The sequence below is a fragment of the Geotrypetes seraphini genome, chromosome 2, assembly GCF_902459505.1.
Source record: "Geotrypetes seraphini chromosome 2, aGeoSer1.1, whole genome shotgun sequence".
NCBI lineage: Eukaryota > Metazoa > Chordata > Amphibia > Gymnophiona > Dermophiidae > Geotrypetes > Geotrypetes seraphini.
In genome coordinates this window covers 527,409,536-527,430,822 of record NC_047085.1, presented here as the reverse complement: position 1 = coordinate 527,430,822, position 21,287 = coordinate 527,409,536, and the positions used below count along the sequence as shown (strand labels likewise).

At 45.3% G+C, this 21,287-nt stretch overlaps 1 protein-coding gene across 3 annotated transcripts in view; it reads right to left on the bottom strand.

The window, feature by feature from the left end:
* Positions 1–21,287, bottom strand: part of SLC4A2 (solute carrier family 4 member 2) — a 205,222-nt gene that overhangs the window by 16,687 nt on the left and 167,248 nt on the right. For all 3 annotated transcript variants that reach the window (XM_033932744.1, XM_033932743.1, XM_033932745.1), the window contains 6 exons: positions 20,857–21,066; positions 18,438–18,586; positions 15,011–15,205; positions 14,478–14,699; positions 13,373–13,462; positions 4,251–4,417 (listed from right to left, as the gene is read on the bottom strand). In XM_033932744.1, the coding sequence (XP_033788635.1) occupies positions 4,251–4,417; positions 13,373–13,462; positions 14,478–14,699; positions 15,011–15,205; positions 18,438–18,586; positions 20,857–21,066 (1,033 nt within the window). The remainder of the gene's footprint in view (positions 1–4,250; positions 4,418–13,372; positions 13,463–14,477; positions 14,700–15,010; positions 15,206–18,437; positions 18,587–20,856; positions 21,067–21,287) is intronic.

The following is a 21,287-nucleotide window of genomic DNA, read 5'->3' as shown; positions in this document are numbered from 1 at the left end:
ACCAGGTACTGTCATTTGTAAGTGGGTGCGACGGACGGCGGTGGGCGTGCAGGGGGGTGGGCTGTTTTACAGAGGTGTGGTGGACGTGCGGTGGGGCAGCGGGCAGGGTGTTTTAAAAAGGTATGGGGGTGTAATTTTTTGTACCTTTGGTACATAAGACGCACCTCCACCCACTTATGGAGCAAAAAACACGGTATGTAAGTATTTAAACCACTTGGAGATGAATGTTGATGGTCAGTCCGTCACAAAAAAAGACATCTGTTAACCTTTCACTCCGGTTTATGATGGGGGGCTGAAAAGTTCTTAGCCCAACCAACTTCCTAAATTCTAAGCGTTATTTTGCCACTGGAGCTGGAAAGAGTGTTATTGTATTTTGTCAAGGATACCTATGATGACGTTTCCTTTCCCTTATTTACTTTTCTATTACAAGTTGGAGTTCTTTCCCGTTGCCCTTCTGTGTTTTGTTGAGGGGCATAATAAACTTTTAAAACGTCTGTTTTGGGCCTAGGGCGCTAGTCGCTCAAAGTCGGCAGTGTCCAAAGTCCATTCTCAAAAATCATCTACTTCTACGTCCCAAAAATTATCCGAGTCCCAGACGCCTAGAACAAGACCTTTTGGACATGGGAGGAGCCAGCAAAGTGATGGACTGGCAGCAGAGTAGTGGGGCACCTTCCAGGGCACTTCTGTGAACTTCACAAAAACATCTAACCACAACTCCCTTGCAGGTCATGGTGAGCCCCCCACAACACCCCCAAAACCGACTATACCCACCTGTCTATAACCCCAATAGTGCTTATGGCTGCAGGTGCCACCTATATGGCAGTACAGTAGGGTTTTGGGCGGGAGCAGTGGCTTCTGGGCCTGGGTCCTCCTCTCTATGATTCACTAGCCCATCCCCCCAGCCTTTCCTATGCCAGGTGCTGATGTTCTGGAGGCAGGTATGTATGTTTTTAGTCCGATTTTTATGGCGATGGGGGGGTCGGTACTTTGTGTCTGCTGTGGTTATCTGGTCACTTTTGATACCTTCTGGGCACTTAGACCTATTTTTAAATCGCCTAAGTCACAATGTATAAGTTCTGTCAAACCTTCGATTATCCCTGCAGGATGACAAAGGGCTCCTTTTACTAAGGTGCGCTAGACCTTAATGCCAGCATTGAGCTGGCATTATTCTAGAACGTACCGCGTGGTTTAGTGTGCGGTAATTTTGTGCATGTGCTAAAAACGTTAGCACACCTTAGTAAGGGGAACCCTAAGTCTAGGTCAACCCACATCCCGCCCTAACCCTACCTGGGCGCCCAGCGGGATTCAGAGGCCTAAAAAGTCTCTGGATATGTCTAAAAACCTCTTTCGATTATCGGCACTTGGACGTTCAAGTGCCAATTTGGGCAGGTTTTTAGATGTATTTCTGTTTCGATTATGAGCCCCTATATATATATATTTTTTTCTGTATTAATTATATTGTAAGTCGTTTAGTTACTATGTGATTTGCAGGAAAAAATAAACTTGAAACTTTTGACATTGAATGAACCATGTGAATGAAAAGCGTGAAATTTTCCAAACCATCATGAAATTCCTATTCCTGCTGAAGAAAATCTCAAAGGAAATCCATGAATTTATCATTTATTTCTTTCGCAACCGAGGGCGTTATTTGGATTTTATAATATAGTCTCGCCCAAACCCAGGGGAATGTCAGCATTTATCTCCAGAGCCCTTTTGATGGGAAAAAAAGCCATCCTCACCAACTGGCTCTCCCGTGATCCCCCGTCCTATGGACAATGGAGATCCCTAATGATAGTGCACGCAACACTGGAGAGACGCATGGTGGGAGATTTGACTCTTGGCCCGGGTCGCAAATTTTGTCAGGTGTGGGAGCACTTCTGGCAGGACCTCACACCGCGTGCTCGCAGTAGATTTTTGAATCTTTAAGATTTTATTCCCACTCTCAGCTGTTGGACTGGCCATGGATTCTTGGGGAGGGGATGGGAGGGGAACTGATTATATTGTTGAAAATGTTATTTCCTGAATGGTACTGCTGGAATAATAAAAATCATTTAAACATAATTTCTTTCTTTCTTCCATTACAGAGGAAGGGGTTAGAAGAGGGTAGAGAGGACTATGGAGGGCAGGAAGGAGTGGAGAGGAGAGAAGTATGTCGAATAGTTCATAGATAGGAGTACCATCAATGTAAATGATATCGAAATGAATTAAAGGAATATGTAAAAAGGAATAGACGAGAGAAACCGTTAAACATTAGAATTCAGGGTAAAAAGAATGAAATAAAATTTAAAATAAATTCATTAACGGGGGGGGGGGGGGGGGAAAAGTCTGACAGAAGTCCAGTTTCCTGAAGCAGCTCTGTTGCCTCAGCGTATTTTAAATCATCCCAAATGGGACAGATATCAGCTCAGGCTTTCCAGCTGCTGCAGCCCCAACTCATCGCTTCCAGGTAGAAACAATCCAGCGCCAGGCCGCAGATGCTCATGGGCAGCTCCCGAAGAATACAGCACTCTGCCTCCATCGACGGACAACCGGGAGGAAGAGCCCACGGCACGGCCCCACTCCACATTGCAAGCATTGAGTGACAAATGCCCATCATACTCCACAGTGAGGAAGCGGCATGGAGATTTTGAGACTGAAAATGCAGCAAACTGAGGCCTCAAACTGTGTCAACTCCTGAAATTGTTGACCATGGTAAATTTCAGCTAAAACAATTGCTAAGACACATATTGGGTGTATAATCCAGGAGCAGCTGGGAATGCAGAAGCTGTCAGCCAAATGTTTGAATGCTGATGAGAAATAATGTTGAGTGAACAGTTCCAAGTTGATTTTTGCAGCATTTCAGTGAGCTGGAACGACTAGGTAGACCACTATGAACCTGAGACAAAACAACAGTCAGGTTCTCTAAGGCCAAGGAAATTCAAGACCCAAAATTCAGCAGGAAAGGTCATTGCTTCGGTGTTTTGGGATCCAAGCTGTGCTGATGAAAGGAGAGGGAAGCTGTGGAAAGGAGTTCTCTTTTTGCAAGACGATGGATGTTTTGATGCATTTGACATCCACCCTGCTCACCAGATCTTGCTCTATTTTCTGTTTCCAAACCTTAAAAAGAGTTTGAAAGGGCGACAGTTTTTGAGTGAGTTGGAGGTGATCAGTATTTCAGTGAGCAGACATCAGAGTATTTTTGGGAAGGGTTACAGAAACTTCAGCCACGATGTCCCTGGTTTTCTCAGGTTCCTCCACGTCCTTTGGATTACTTGAACAGCTGATGATGATGGAAGTTTAGAAGCCTTTCTCAGTCCTTTATCTATGGTGCTTTATGGTTGATCTCCACCGCTGTAGAAACCAAGGCCCAGATTCACTAAAGATAAGGAGTCAATCACTGTTGGCCGATTCCTGGCCGATTTTAAAACCGATTGATTCACTATCTTTTTTGCATGCAAGTGATTGAATCACTGTTGTCAGGGCTTCTGCTGGCTTAAAATTTTTTTTTTTAATCGGGCAGATATTTTGAATGTATTACACATGCAAAATATTAGCCTGATTTTTTTAAAAAATTAACACCCCCCTCCCGACAAGTGCCCCTTCCCCCCTCCCTTCCTGAACCCTCCCCAAAAATGCCCCCCCCTCCCCCGCCGCTTCAAAATTATGGCAGGAGGGATTCCCACTCCCTCCTGTCATTGGTCCCACTCCCGACTTCCCCCCCAAAAACAAACAAATGGCAGGAGGAATGCCAACTCACTCCTGCCACCGGATGCCCCCTCCCTTTTCCCCTCCCCATACCTGTAACAGAGCAGGAGGGGTGCTCAGTCCTTCCTGTTCCTATGACTCCAGTGACACATCTGAGGCCTTAGGCCCCGCCCCAGTGCATCATGTGATGCACGAGGAGGGGCCTAAGGCCCTGATTGGCTCAGGCGTCTTGGGCTCCTCCCTTGGGAGGGGCCTGAGGTGCCTGAGCCAATCAGGGACTTCCTTAGGAAGATAGGGAGTAGCCTAAGGAAGTCCCTGATTGGCTATTGCTTTGCCAAAGTAACCCTCTTCCTACATCTATTGGCCACGAGTTGTATCCTCAATTACAATCTACTCATCACTAAGCAAACTATGTTGTTTTCTCAGGATCTGTTCTGTTCTTCCCTGAGACATTCCCTTCCACTCCACAAAGCTTGCTCAGAATTACAGCCAGCCTCATAGCAACTTTTTTCCCAGAGTATTCATCCTACATTTCCCCCTCCCACATGTAGTCTGCTGCTACTTACGTGGTGATCTGGGTCTCCATAAAAATTAAAATGAAGACGAGGACCGCTGGTAAGATGCTGGCAACCATCATCCAAATGGGAAAGGCGATGTTCTCACCGATTGGGTTTATTACCCAACCCCTCTTCGTGGGGGATGTCACAGAGAAGCCACTGGGAACACTCAGCTTCTGTAAAAGCAACAAGAAAACAATGGAAGTTAAGTCCCTGTCACGGCCACTCCAGCCCCTAGCAAGCACCGACTCACAGTGGTTCAACCCTGGCCTGGCACAAAATTCTGAACAGCGGCTGTTTCTTGGTGAATTTTTACCATTTTGGAAGCCATTTACATGCATAAAATACAAGTTTTTGCATAGAAATGTTTAGTTATAAGATTGGCTGGGGTATACGTGTGTGTGTTGTCCGGATCTCGGCACGTCTGGGTATGTAGAACCATCGTTTTATGATGGTTGAAACGTCGGATCCACCTACCCAGCAGCAGGTAATATTTTATGTTGAAAGAGCACTTCATGCATTTTTCATTCCATGGTGGGCTGAGGAAATCCTGGGACAGGTCTGGACTTACATCCTTTTTGGTTTTCCAAGAGCAGGGTTTAAATGTGGAGGACCATTTCTCAGAATATGCACACTTTCTCTTTGAAAATTGCTAGAAGTCACTCACAAACTTGCTGCCTGTTACAAATTTCAGTTCTTTATAACTAACAATAAAAATAGAACAAATCAAATGAGGAATCTGCATTCGCTCTTTACAAGTCTAACATCCAGAAGATTCAAGGTAGGACCACCTACTGCCACATAGAACACATTTCTTTATTTTAAAAATTTATATACCGTTTAAAACTAAGCAGTTTACATGAATTACATATATAAATTATAAAAGAATATAATAAAACAATGTAAAAACATATCTGCAAAAGGAAGGGATCCCTCCAGGGAGTTCAAAGTATAGAATAACACGGGGACAAAGTTTATCCCTTTCCTAATCCCCCTGAGCTCTGTTCCTGCAGACTCTGTCCTCATTTGCACAAGCTTTGAACACTTGGGACACGATTCTGTATCCCCCCCCCCTCTGAAAATGCGTTGGCAGAAGGGATGGCCACTCCCTCCTGCACTCCCCAAAAGTAGCCCACCTAGACCCCCCAAGGACACCCCCACCTGGATACCCCCCACCAGGACCTCACCTAACCCACCCAGACCCCCCTAAACTTTTTTAGATGGATGGACCGACGGGTTCTTCTTGTGTCCGGCCGGCAGGCCCACCTTCGCTGGAATGGCGGGCTTGCCTCTTCGCAATGAATCTTAAGATTCATTGGGGAGGAGCCTACTGGAGAAGTTTAAGGTTAAGTTAAGTTTATTAGGATTTTTATATACCGCCTATCGAGGTTATCTAAGCGGTTTTACAATCAGGTACTCAAGCATTTTCCCTATCTGTCCCGAAGGGTTCACAATTTATCTAACGTACCTAATGGGGGTCACGGTGGGTGCCGGGCAGGAGGGACTGAGCATCACTCTTACCGCGATCATTGGGGGGGGGTTATGGCGGGAGCCTGGCAGAAGAGATTGGGCATCACTCCTGCCGTGATCATTTGGGGGGGGGGGGCAAGGCAGGTTCTAGCATGAGAGATTGGGCATCTCTCCTGCTGTAATCGTTACAGAGGGGTCGCAGAGGGTGCCAGGCCGGAAAGACTGGGCATCCCTCCTGCCGCGATCATTCGGGGGGGGGGTTGCAGTGGGTGTTGGGTAGGAGGGACTTGGCATCCTTCCTGCTGTGATCGTTATGGGGGCAGGGGGACAGGTTGCCTGGACCGCTGAGCTGATCACAGCAGCCTCAATCAGCTCAGCGGCCCGATCCAGAATTTATATCTGTTTTGATTTGGTCTAAGTCAAAATGTATACGTTCCGAACAGGCAACCTCGTCAAACTTTTGATTATGGCTGCCGGAAAACTAAGTCTAGGCTAGCCCATATCCCGTCCTAAACGCTCCTTTTTACTCTAGGGGCCCAGCGGCAGTGAAAAGACCTAAGCTGCTTTTACATACATCTAAAACCTGTTTCACTTACTAGTACTTGGATGACCTGACTTTTTGATCATCCAAGTGCCAATTTAGGTGGGTTTTTAGATGTATTTCTTTTTGATTATGTACCTCAAAGCATTAACATAGAAACATAGAAGATGACGGCAGAAAAGGGCTACAGCCCATCAAGTCTGCCCACTCTGCTTACCCACCCCCTGTCTATGCCCTAATGACCCAATTTCCTTATCTTGACCCTCGTAGGGATCCCATATGGGTATCCCATTTATTCTTAAAGTCTGGCACGCTGTCTGCCTCGATCACCTGCACTGGAAGCTTGTTCCAATGATCAACCACTCTCTCTGTGAAGAAATACTTTCTGGTGTCGCCATGAAATTTTCTGCCCCTGAGTTTGAGCGGGTGCCCTCTTGTGGCCGAGGGTCCCTTGAGAAAGAAAATATCATCTTCCACTTCGACACGTCCCGTGAGGTACTTAAATGTTTCGATCATGTCTCCCCTCTTCCTACGTTCCTCAAGAGTGTAGCGCTGCAATTTGTTCAGTCTCTCTTCGTACGAGAGACCCTTGAGCCCCGAGATCATCCTGGTGGCCGTCCGTTGAACCGATTCAATTCTGCGCACATCTTTACTGTAATGTGGCTTCCAGAATTGCACACAATACTCCAGATGAGGTCTCACCATGGCCCTGTACAATGGCATTATGACTTCAGGCTTTCGGCTGACGAAACTTTTATTGATACAACCCAATATCTGCATTGCCTTAGATGAAGCCTTCTCCACTTGATTGGCAGTTTTCATGTCTGCACTGATGATTACTCCTAAATCTCGTTCTGCTGAAGTCCTAGTTAAAGTTTCTCCGTTCAAGAAATACGTCCTGCATGGATTTCCGCTTCCGAGGTGCATGACCTTACATTTCTTAGCATTGAAGTCTAGCTGCCAGGTTGAGGACCAACTTTCCAATGTAAGCAGGTCCTGCGCCATATAATTCTGTAAACTGCATTCACTTACTATATTACATAGTTTGGCGTCATCGGCGAATAGTGTTATTTTACCTTGAAGCCCTCGAGTCAGATCCCCTATGAATATGTTGAAAAGGAGTGGACCCAGGACCGAGCCCTGCGGCACTCCACTGGTCACCTCCGATGTTTTAGAGGGTACCATTAACCACCACCCTCTGAAGTCTGCCACTCAGCCAATCATTGACCCATGCAGTTAGTGTCTCTCCTAACCCCATCGATTCCATCTTGCTTAGCAGCCTGCGGTGTGGGACACTGTCAAAAGTCCAGGTACACGACGTCCAAAGACTCTCCCAAGTCCAACTTTCTTGTTACCCAGTCAAAGAAGCTGATAAGATTGGATTGGTAGGACCTACCCTTGGTGAATCCATGCTGACTGGGATCCCGAAGATTCCCTTCATTCAAGATCGTGTCCAATTTGCTTTTAATTAGTGTTTCCATGAGTTTGCACACTATTGATGTGAGACTCACCGGTCTATAATTCGCAGCCTCCGCCCTGCAACCCTTTTTATGCAGAGGAACGACATTAGCTAATTTCCAGTCCAGGGGAACTTTCCCCTTACTTAGGGAAAGAATATGAAGAGAAACTTGCAAAAGAGGCAAAAACTCATAACAATTTTTTTAGGTACATCAGAAGCAGAAAACCTGTGAGGGAATCCGTGGGACTGTTGGATGATCAAGGAGCAAAAGGGGTGCTCAGGGAGGATAAGGCCATAGCGGAGAGACTGAATTAATTTTTTGCTTCAGTCTTTATGGAAGAGGATGTAAGAGATCTACCTGAACTGAAAATGTTTTTCAAAAGTGATGATGCGGAGGAACTGAAAGAAATCTCAGTGAATCTGGAAGATGTACTAAGCCAAATCGACAAGTTAAAAAGTGATGAATCATCTGAACTGGATGGTATACATCCCAGGGTACTAAAAGAACTCAAACAAGAAATTTCTGACCTGTTGTTAGTGAACTGTAACCTGTTGCTAAAATCGGCTCTAGTACCTGAAGACTGGAGGGTAGCCAATGTTATGTCGATTTTTAAAAAGGGTTCCAGGGGAGATCCAGGAAATTACAGACCAGTAAGCCTGACTTCAGTGCTGAGCAAAATAGTGGCAACAATTATAAAAAAATAAAATTGTGGAACACATAGACAAATATGATTTAATGAGACAGAGTCAGCATGGATTCATCTGAGGGAGATCTTTCCTCACCAATTTGCTTGACTTCTTTGAAGGTGTGAATAAAGGTGAGATGGTTGATATTGTGTATCTGGATTTTAAAAGGGCGTTTGACAAAGTACCTCATGAAAGACTTCTAAGGAAACTAGAAAGTCATGGGATAGGGGGTAATGTCCTTTTATGGATTAATAACTGGTTTAAAGACAGAAAACGTAAGTTTAAATGGTGGTTGATCGTTGGAATAGTCTTCCACTGCAGGTGATTGAGGCCAGCAGCGTGCCTGATTTTAAGGCCAAATGGGATCGACACGTGGGTTCTATTCACTAAGCAAAGGTAGGGGAGGGTCATTAGGGTGGGCAGACTAGATGGGCCGTGTTTCTAATATTCTCAATGGAGAAGGGTAAAAGTGGTCTTCCCCAGGAGTCTGTACTGGGACCGGTGCTTTTTAACATATGTATCAATGATCTAGAGATGGGAATAACTAGTGGATATTTTTGAATTTGTATCTGAAGCTATGGAGGGTTTAGTGACTTGCCCAAGAGCATAAGGAGTGACGGTGGGGCTTGAACCCTGGCTTTGCTGGTTCTCATTAGGCTGGACTGTGCCAGAACTCCTGATTTGTGGTGGTGCCTCACAGAGGAGCTAAATTTCCAGTGTTATTATTTGTTCTGAAATAAAGATGAGTATTTCTCAGGTGTTCCTTCCTTTGTTAGATCTCTGATAATGCAACAGGAATTAAACATTCAACTCTACTCAACCCTCCCTGCTGTATACTGTATATATCCAAAAGCTCCCCTCTATCTCCACAGCAACCACTATTAAATCCAGAATGTTCTCTTTCCCCTGATATGAAAACAGGAAATCATCTTGCCAAGTTTCACTCGGGCACGTTAACATTTGCTTTTCACACATTAACTTCTGCCTAGTTAACGGCTTCTTCAGGATTTCGGAAGGGGTGCATCGCTCATGGAACTCTTTCCAAATTCTGTCTCTGTGTGTTGATAAAAAAAGGATGAATTTGGCTTCTATTTCCTCTCAGTTTAGCTGGAAATATCAAGGCATGTTTAAGTTTTAAAATTCACAGTTGGTATTTTGCTTTTATAAATTGTATTTTTTTTTAGTTTGCGCTTTAAAGGAATATGTCACGAACCTTCACTGAGTTATAATGCAGCTGTTGTTTCTTCCTTGAACGATTCATGAGCTCTACGTTATCTTAAACATAGTAATATAATAAATGACAGCAGATGACTGAATTAAAATGTCATTTTTTCTTTGTTATTTCTGGGCCGTAGTCCTTAGAAGTCTACCCTGTACTGTCCTTAAGTTCCAACTACTGGAGATGCTGTTGAAGCTCACTCCAGCCTATCCAAACCATCTCCTTTGTGGGATTCAGACTGTGAAAGTTTGCCCATTCATATTCTAATTAGAAATCTTCTGTGATCATCCCATGCTTTTTTGAATTCTGTCAACATTTTCTTCTCCACCACCTTTCTCAAGAAGGCATTCCAGGCATCCACTACTAACATTACTCTTACGTCTACCACCTCTCAACCTCAATTTATATCCTCTAGTTATACCATTTTCCCTTCTCTGGAAAAGATTTGGTCCTATATTAATACCTTTCAAATATTTACATGTATCATATCACCCTTGTCCCTCCTTTTATCCAGAGTATACATGTTGAGATCTTCTAGTTCCTTCTCATACCATCGAAGCTTGATAGAAGTCCAGTAATGTAGGAGGTGAAGGTGTGTGCTGCTTGTTTGGAGGCTCATGCAGAAGCTTGGCCCTCTACCTTAGAGGACAAAGAAGAGGAAAGGAGAAGGAGTAAAGCCAGTTCCCCAAGAGCAGAAGTAAAGGGTTTAGTAAAAAAAAACCAAAAAAAAAAAACCACCTCAGGGACACAATGCCAGAGTAAACTAGAATCATAGAGGGGAATCGCTCCATGAAGTTGGAAAAAGCACCTAAGTGTTCCACATTTCAAAGAGTGGAAGGGGTATGGAGCCGAGAGCTTGATAATCTTTGAGGAGGATCCAAGTACTTGGTACATTCTGCAAGCCTCAATTCAGAGGGGTTGTGAGAAATTTAGACTGTGAAGAGTAAAGTCCTCAGCTCAAAAGAGATTGGCATGTGGAGTGACTGCACAGAGAGGAGAAAGCAAGAGGACGATGTGATTAGGGGCCAAAACATTGCACTGAGAGACTAGAGGAGGTGTGGAGACTAGGGCCACCAGAGGTTCCAACCAATGTAAAGGCACTGGCATCCCTCCAGCCAGCCTTGCTTATAAAGGTACTAGGGGGTGCCGATTAGAAATTGGGGTGGTTAGGTGGGGTTAGACGTTTGTCCATTAGGACAGACGCAATTCTGTATAGGATGCTCATGTAGGATTCTCAAAAGCACCTTAGGCAGCTGCTGAGACCTATACAGAATCAGGCCCTTTGTCTCTACCACCTCCATCAGGAGCTTGCATTCCCTTTCCGTGTAGAAGTATTTCTGAGGTTACTTCTGTCTCCTTTCACCTTCATCCTATGCCCCCTCATTACAGAGTTTCTGTACAATTTCTCTACATTTCTCTACATTGAAGCTCATCTGCCATCTTTTTGCCCACTCACCCAGCTTGTTCAGGTCACTTTGAGGAATACAAAGAACTACAAAGTGATCTGAACAAACTGGGTGAGTGGGCAAAAAGATGGCAGATGAGCTTCAATGTAGAGAAATGTAAAGTCTTGCACATATGGAAAGGAAACCCAATGTACAGTTATATGATGGGAGGGAGGGTACTGGGGGAAGGCAACCTAGAAAAAGACTTGGGGGTATTGGTGGATACAACGATGAAGCCAGCGGCACAATGTGCAGCGGCCTCAAAGAAGGCAAACAGAATGTTGGGCATTATCAAAAAAGGTATCACTACCAGAACGAAGGAAGTTATCCTGCCGATGTATCGAGTGATGGTGCGCCCGCATCTGGAGTACTGCGTCCAATACTGGTCACCGCATCTTAAGAAGGATGTGGCGATGCTCGAGAGGGTCCAGAGAAGAGCAACAAAGATGATTAAGGGCATGGAAAACCTTGCATATACCGAAAGGCTAGAGAAGCTGGGGCTCTTTACCCTAGAAAAGTGGAGACTTAGAGGGGACATGCTAGAGACTTTTAAAATCATGAAAGGCATAGAGAAGGCTACAGATTCTTCAGACTAGCGGGGACATAAAAAACATGAGGGCATTCAGAAAAACTGAAAGGAGACAGATTCAAGACGAATGCTAGGAAGTTCTTCACTCAGAGGGTGGTGGACACCTGGAATGCGCTTCCAGGAGAGGTGATAGGACAGAGGTTTCAAAAAGGGATTGGATGACTTCCTGAAGGAGAAAGGGATTACAGGGTATAGATAGAGGGTTACTACACAGGGTACTTCAGGATTAGGGTATAAACAATTTAGGTGGTGGAGAACTTACAGGTCATGGACCTGGGGGGCCGCCGCGGGAGCGGACTACTGGGCATGATGGACCCCTGGTCTGACCCGGCAGAGGCAATTGAAAGAGACTCACTTCGTGTGCATTTATGCCACGTAGGTATTTAAATGTCTCTATCATATCTCCCCTATCCCGCCTTTCCTCCAAAGTATACAGATTGAGATCTTTAAGTCTGTCCACATACGCCTTATGATGAAGACCACAAACCATTTTAGTAGCCTTCCTCTGGACCAACTCCATCCTTTTTATATCTTTCTGAAGGTTTGGCCTCCAGAATTGTACACAATATTCTAAATGAGGTCTCACCAGAGTCTTACACAGGGGCATCAATACCTCCTTTTTTCTACTGCTATGCAACCTAGCATCCTTCTAGCTTTCGCCATCACCTTATCAACCTGTTTAGCCACCTTCGACTATCACATACTATCACACTCAAGTACTGTTCCTCTTTTGTGCAGAAAAATTCTTAGAAATGATAAATAGTAGTGGAGAACTAGAACAAGGAAGTGAGTTGGATGTGATCTACTTGGATTTCAGCAAAGCCTTTGATTTGGTTCCTCAAAAGAGGTTCATGAATAAACTTACAAGTCTGGGGTCACAGTTCCAAACTGGTTACCTGGATTAGGAATTGGATACATAATATGAGGATAGAGGCTGGTAATAAATGGCAAAAGGAGAGTAGCAGAGTGCCTCAGGAATTCTAGCCAGTGTCTTTGTGAATGATATTGCCAAAAGGTTAGACGGAAAAGTCCTCAGTTCACTACGGAATAAACAACTTGAGCCGGAACAGGAGCTAACGTCCTTTTTTGGTTTTATGTACCTCTAACTGATGTCAAACATTGAAAATGGGGATTTCTAATGGCAGGTGGAGACTGAAGTAGAGCCTTCAGGGCATGCAGAGACCTCGGTGTAATTGTGGGCAGTCCTTGTGACTAGACTATTCTGTCACCTTTGGGTAGGGGGAGCTCTAGTCTACAGAATGTTCAGACTTTACAGATATAATATTCACCCCTTTGTTTTCTTGCTCTTCTTTTCTCCTCTCTCTGATTGTGCAGCTTGCCTTCTGGGGCAGGTATACAGAAAAATCCTGAACACCCTGCTCTGGCCCCAGTTAAGTACAAAACTGCCAGAGAGTCAGATGACGCATATGCTAGCTCAGCTTCTTCCAAGGAAGTGCCCAAAAAAACCCTTTTGTGATGCTGATAATCCTATTCATAAATATGATAATGAGGCAAAGTCTCTTCCTTCTACTGAACCTTCCTCAACAGTAAATCCCTGTGGCACAACGCTCCTCTGACACAGAATTCCTGGGGTATGTTTAAGCTGCTCAGACAATTATTTTGATGGGTGGGGTAGCAGACTTTGAATAAACTTGGAACCTTCCTCTGAACACATGTCCTTCTGTTATTCACCTCATGATATCTCTTACGTTGGTACTGACCTGTGTGTAAGTGTCCGTGATACTGAAATCCACTAGCACCATGATAAGGATAGCAATCGGTACCCCAAAGTCACCAATCAACCGACGAATCTGGAAGGAAGATAAAATTCATTCAAGTTTTCTCCTCAAATGTTTGTTTTCTTATGGCAAAATGTAGCTCCATTCATGTGTTTTATTATACAGGAAATAAGATGTTTTCCTTTTTGTAGTGAGAAAGATTTCTTCATTATTGAACTCATGTATTTTTTCCCGTATTATTAAGTGTTATGCTTCTTAAATATTCTAAATTTGATAAATAAATAAAACATTAATGGAGCTTTTCCACAGGATCAATTTGGTGTCGCTGTAAGAAGAATGGTTGCTTATCAGTTACCAAGAAAAGACTAACAATAGTCAAGCCAAGAAAAAGATCCAACAACCATCATCTCAAGTGACCCGAGAGCAGTCAGTCAATGCATAAAACCAGAATGCAGGGCGCAATGGATGCTTTGCTGGGCCAGATCAGAGGCCCATGTCTTTTTGTTTTTTAAAGATCTGAAGGCACACACTGGACTTATCCAATACCAAACTCTGGGGGACACCACATCCCAGAGATGCCACAAACCTGTGAAGTGAGAGTTCAAAAGAGAGGCTACTACACATGGATCCTGAGATACGGGGCCAGATTGTATACATGGCGCTCTAAAACAAGCGTAATTCTAAAAAGGGTGTATGGGCCGATTTTGGTGCCCTAACTTCAGATGCCAGACTTATGCCTGCTGAAACCTGGTGTAATAGTGGCATCCAAGTTGGGCATGTTGACCATTGTTCAGTGCACTCGTGCCCCTCCCATGGCCATGTCTTCTTTGGAGCTGCATGCGATGGGATTTGGGTGTTCTACAACAGCACACAGATGTGTACGCATATCCAAGTAGGTGCCGATTAACCAATAATTGGTTTTAATTGTCCCGTTATTGCTCGCCAATGGCTCCAAAGCCAATTAAGATGTGCACATCTTGAGCATCATAGATAGAATCCAGAGGACTGTCAACACAGAACAGGTCCCCAAGCATGGGAATCTGAGAGCGGGAAAAATACAAGGGGAGAAAAAGAGATGATCACATACCCGTCCAGGGAAGAAGCGACTGTTCTTGAATTTCCTCAGGAAAAAAGCAATGAAAAAGGTTCCCGCCATCAGCACCAACGATAGCAACGCCGTGTTTGGCCGCCTCATGATCTTTTCTGCCAATTTCGGAGCCACCTCGGTGTCATTTGAAGGGGTGAACGTAGTGTTTTCATTTGTAGTGTTAGGCATCAGGCAGTTATTCAAAGGGTGTTCCTGAAAGATCTGTCAATCACAGCATGGAAATTAAGTTCCTGGCCCATAGCTCTTACCTCAGTACTGACAGTCCACCTCGCTCTTGCCTTAAAGCAACCTCTGCTGCTTTAGTGGTGTGACCTCCCCCCTCCTACTATAAACCACTCCTACCAAGATCCCCCACACATAGCCCTGTAAATGTACCTGTCCTACAGCATGCCCCGCTGTTGATGTACCTCATTTCCTCCCACCCAACAAAGTTCGAAAGAAGCACCTCAGTCACTTCTAGTCATATGTCTCAGCTTTCAGTGATATATGAAATTGATTCTTTTTGTTCTTACCTTTACGAGCTTATAAAATGTCTCGTAGATGAAGATGAGAGAAATGAGGAAGGCAAAGATCTCCTGTGTAAATCTGGACACAAACCGGACCAGGAAGCTGCCCTCAAAGGCAACCATAACTGTGACAATAACAATGAGCCAGAAGCCAATCCACACCCTTCCCACCAGGTACTCCATCCCATTGGAGGTACAGAACTGGAAGAGGAGGAGAAGAAGATTAGTCTCCACACCCTTCCCACCAGGTACTCCATCCCACTGGAGGTACAGAACTGAAATAGGAGGAAAAGAAGATTAGTCTCCACACCCTTCCCACCAGGTACTCCATCCCACTGAGGTACAGAACTGGAAGAGGAGGAGAAGAAGATTAGTCTCCACACCCTTCCTACCAGGTACTCCATCCCTTTGGAAGTACAGAACTAGAAGAAGAAGAGAAGAAGATTAGTCTCCACACCCTTCCCACCAGGTACTCCATCCCATTGAAGGTACAGAACTGGAAGAAGAGAAGGATAAGTTTAATGAGTCTGCATGTTCTCTGTACCTTCTCCACCTCTGTCAAGAGAGCAGAAACTGCAGGAGGTGCTCAGTGGAACTGCTAAGGAGAGGAGGAGGTAAAGTGAAGTACAGGTTCTCTGTTACAGGTGATAAGGGTCTCAGGACATATTTAGCTCATCACTTTGGGGAGGGGTGCAGGGGAAAATATAGGCACTTTCTCTCTACCAGGGAAGGGCAGGCTGCAAGGGGTAACTAGTACAGTCCTCTGTGAGTAATGAGCTACAGGACCTCTCTTACTGGTGCCAGCTCAGTAGCCCTTTCATTCTTGACACCTAGTAGCATCTATTTACATGCTGTTCTCCATCTCTCTCTCTCTCCATTCACCTCAAACCATCCTCTCCTCTCAAATGGTGCTCAGCATATCTTATTTCCTACCATCCAGTAGCATCCATTCTCTCAATCTTTCATGCCCAGCAGTACTCATCCTCTCTCCCCTCCACACCTTGCTCAGCATCCTCTCTCTCTCTCCCTCTCCAATTTCTTATCAGTATCCATCCTCTCTCTGTACTCTCCCACAGCCTGCTCATCATCCCTCTTCTCCCACTGCCAACAATATCCACCTCTCTGAAAACTCCTGGCATCCTGCTCTGCATCCCCCTTTTCTCTTCCACTTCCAGCACTATCCATCCTTCCTCTTTTTTCATATTTTGCTCAACTTCTTCCATCTCCCCTGCCCTGGGCAATGTCAGTCTTCAAGGTTACAATTACATTTGATTAACAGTCTGGGGGCAGACCATCAAAGTGGATTACATTCAATAACAATAATCAATAGAGGGAAAAAATTACAATCTAATAGAAAATATTTTATTTTATTGTAACCGCTTAGATCTGTAATATGCTTAAGCGGTATATCAAATATTAATAACAAATAAAATAGACAATAAGAATATTATACTAGACTCCAGGGTTTGAAAAGGGAGGTGGTGGAGAGGAAAATGGATGGAATTCACAAAAGGATGTGATGAACCCAGAGGATCTCTAATTACAATACGAATGGGCTTCAACGGCAACTTCAGTACCAGATGGACTTCTAAGGTCTATGGCCCAGAAATAACAAAGAAAAAAGATATTTGAATTTAGTAATGAAATGGTAACGGATGGACCATTCAGGTTTTGATCTGCTGCCTTTTACTACATTACGATGTTACCCTAATCCTACCCATCATCTGCAGTATTGCATTCAGTTCTGGTGGCGCTAGAAAAGATTCAAAGAAGAGCGACCAAGATGGTCAAGGGGATGGAACTCCTCTCGTATGAAGAAAGACTAAAACGGTTAGGGCTCTTCAGCTTGGAAAAGAGATGGCTGAGGGGAGATACGATTGAAGTCTACAAAATCCTGAGTGGAGTAGAACGGGTACAAGTGGATCGATTTTTCACTCTGTCAAAAATTACAAAAGCTAGGGGACACTCAATGAAGTTACAGGGAAATACTTTTAAAACCAATAGGAGGAAAAAAAATTTTCACTCAGAATAGTTAACATAAGGGATTCCGGAAGATAAGAACATAAGAATTGCTGATGCTAGGTGAGACCAGTGGTCCATCGTGCCCAGCAGTCCGCTCCCACAGCAGCCCTTAGGTCAAAGACCAGTGCCCTAATTGAGTCTAGGATGTGGTAAGAGCGGATAGCGTAGCTGGTTTTAAGAAAGGTTTGGACAAGTTCCTGGAGGAAAAGTCCATAGTCTGCTGTTGAGATGGACATGGGGGAAGACGCTGCTTGCCCTGGATCGGTGGCATGGAATGCTGCTACTATTTGGGCTTTTGTCAGGTACTTGTGACTGAATGATAGATATGATATGATAGAGACCTTCAAGATCATGAGGGGCATAGAGAGGGTGGATAGGGACAGATTCTTCAGACTGAAGGGGACAGCAAATACGAGGGGGCATTCTGAGAAACTGAAGGGAGATAGGTTCAAAACAAATGCAAGGAAGTTCTTTTTCACCCAAAGGGTCGTGGACACTTGGAATGCGCTACCGGAGGAAGTGATCAGGCAGAGTACGGTACAGGGATTCAAGCAGGGATTGGATGGATTCCTGAGGGATAGAGGGATCGTGGGGTACTGAGTAAACCAACTTGGTCGTGCATGTGCAAGACCGGATGGCTAGGACTTCGATAGGAGGGCAGAACTTAAATGGGAAACCAAGGTGGCAGGGGAGCCCCTTCTGATGATTCAGACAGGCCTTGACCTGTTTTTGGCCACCGCGGGAGCGGACTGCTGGGCAGGATGGACCTGTGGTCTGACCCGGCAGAGGCACTGCTTATGTTCTTATGTTCTTAAGATTGAATACTGGGCTAGATGGATCATTAGTCTGACCCAATAAGGCTATTCTTATATTCTTACCCTTTGCACTCCACTTAGTAGTATATAGACCTCTATCAAATCTCCCCTGAGCCATCTCTTCTCCACGTTGAAGAGCCCTGGCCACTTTAGCCTTTCCTTTTAGGGAAGTTGTCCCATCCCTTTTAGCTTTTTCATTGCCCTTCTCTGTACCTTTTGTAACTCTGCTATATCTTTTTTGAGATACAGCGACCAGAACTGCATAGAGTACTGTATTCAAGGTGAGCCCGAGCCAATGGAGGGGAGCAGTCACATGGGTGTATGGTTTGTGCAGTGAGCTGAGATCCTGGGGAACTGGTTTGATTCCCATTGCAGCTGGATACCCCGGGACTGCCCTAGGGACAAAGAAAGTACCTGCATATAAAGTGATAAGGAGGAGAAGTAACTCAGTGTCCGTTATGCTGGTATTTTGTTACAGAATCTGGGCGCCCAGATGCCTTTATAGAATGGGTAGTCAACGCAGGACATTGGGACGCCTAAAAGGAGGCCCCTTAAAGGGGGCAATTTCTACTGGAGCAATGACCGATGGCACTTACACTGTAAAAGGCTTCTTCGAATACAAGCAGAGGCCCAGAAAATCCCACGACCAGGAGCGGCTGTGCACCCAGAAGACAAAAGACAATGCCCTGTAATGCGGTGGAGATGACGAGCTCAGAGACCCCAATCAGACCACTCGTCTTCTCACCTGGAAATAAGAAGCAAAATGCTCAGAAAGCTGGTACCAACACACTAGTCTGTCCATACACACCCATCCCTCAGACTGAACAACCTAACCCTACCCACAACCAGGCACATCTCCCGCAACCCAGCTCCTCAGAACAAGTACTCAATCTTACCCACCAACAGGCACATCTCATGTCATCGCATTCACACCCTCAGACCAAGGAACCTGATCCTACCCACAACCAGGCACATCTCCTGCAACCCAACTCAGAACAAGTACCTCAATCTTACCCACCAACAGGCACATCTCATGTCATCGCATTCACACCCTCAGACCAAGGAACCTGATCCTACCCACAACCAGGCACATCTCCCGCAACCCAGCTCCTCAGAACAAGTACCTCAATCTTACCCACCAAAAGGCACATCTCATGTCATCGCATTCACACCCTCAGACCAAGGAACCTGATCCTACTCACAACCAGGCACATCTCCCGCAACCCAGCTCCTCAGAACAAGTACCTCAATCTTACCCACCAACAGGCACATCTCATGTCATCGCATTCACACCCTCAGACCAAGGAACCTGATCCTACCCACAACCAGGCACATCTCCCTCAACCCAGCTCCTCAGAACAAGTACCTCAATCTTACCCACCAACAGGCACATCTCATGTCATCGCATTCACACCCTCAGACCAAGGAACCTGATCCTACCCACAACCAGGCACATCTCCCGCAACCCAGCTCCTCAGAACAAGTACCTCAATCTTACCCACCAAAAGGCACATCTCATGTCATCGCATTCACACCCTCAGACCAAGGAACCCGATCCTACCCACAACCAGGCACATCTCCCGCAACCCAGCTCCTCAGAACAAGTACCTCAATCTTACCCACCAAAAGGCACATCTCATGTCATCGCATTCACACCCTCAGACCAAGGAACCCGATCCTACCCACAACCAGGCACATCTCCCGCAACCCAGCTCCTCAGAACAAGTACCTCAATCTTACCCACCAAAAGGCACATCTCATGTCATCGCATTCACACCCTCAGACCAAGGAACCCGATCCTACCCACAACCAGGCACATCTCCCGCAACCCAGCTCCTCAGAACAAGTACCTCAATCTTACCCACCAAAAGGCACATCTCATGTCATCGCATTCACACCCTCAGACCAAGGAACCCGATCCTACCCACAACCAGGCACATCTCCCGCAACCCAGCTCCTCAGAACAAGTACCTCAATCTTACCCACCAAAAGGCACATCTCATGTCATCGCATTCACACCCTCAGACCAAGGAACCCGATCCTACCCACAACCAGGCACATCTCCCGCAACCCAGCTCCTCAGAACAAGTACCTCAATCTTACCCACCAAAAGGCACATCTCATGTCATCGCATTCACACCCTCAGACCAAGGAACCTGATCCTACTCACAACCAGGCACATCTCCCGCAACCCAGCTCCTCAGAACAAGTACCTCAATCTTACCCACCAACAGGCACATCTCATGTCATCGCATTCACACCCTCAGACCAAGGAACCTGATCCTACCCACAACCAGGCACATCTCCCGCAACCCAGCTCCTCAGAACAAGTACCTCAATCTTACCCACCAAAAGGCACATCTCATGTCATCGCATTCACACCCTCAGACCAAGGAACCTGATCCTACCCACAACCTGGCATATCATATGCTGTGACACACACATTCTTAGACTACACCAATTAAGCTAAAACTGTGTCCCCAGAATGCCCCAGGAGACACCTTCACATAACCAGTCAGCTGGAGTCGGAGGACTTTCCATAGCCAAGGTACCAAGCATAACCTTCTATCAGGCCTCGGTGTGTACATGGGTGAAGAAGTGGCTGATATTTCTATTTCAGGGATACCACATGTGAGGTTGAAGATTGTTGTAATTTTGCCAGATACCTGTTTCTGTCGGCATCCCTCTACAGCTTTATACAATTGTATCCTGACCTAGGAGGAGCGAGTAGGGTTTACGGTGCAGGAAAATATTTTAGCTTCACTGGGGTAATCAATGCATGGAACTATCAGATTGAAAAGAAAAGAATATCTACTGCTCTCCTCAAAGTTCATTCATGCCTTATAACCCATTATCATCTGATTACTCTCTTCCAGAGCTATCTATCCAAGTCATTCACACCTATATCATTTTGCACGAGAAGCCCTCAGTATCATTTAAGCCTCTCTCTAAGACCATCTCTGTCAACTCTCTTTACACATTACTAACTCAGAGGTCAGGCAGAGAAGATCTTACCTAGGAGACCACCGAAGGTAATGGCTGGGGATAGTGCAGCAAAGTAGATGAAGATGACAGCAGCCATGCACTGAACATCGAGTGAATCCTTAAAGTCACTCAGATACTTTGGGTATCTTCTCTGTATATCCCGGATGAGCCCCCCAAAGGGTTTTCCAGTGCGTCTCAGAGGGTCGTCTTCATCTTCCACCACCTTTTTCTTCAGCAGTGCTAGTCAAAGAATATATAAAAGTCTCAATGGGCAGAATCGAATTACCACGTATCAAAATAATCACTCAAAACTAGGAAAAGGACCCATTCTTAAATCGCTCTCTTCGTTCTCCCTCAAAACCAAGTCTCAATGCCCTATCTAATTTTTCTGTCCCAAAAGCTAGCAACCCACTTATCAGTTCACACACTTCTCCACCGTTTCAGGCTTCACCACCCAGTCA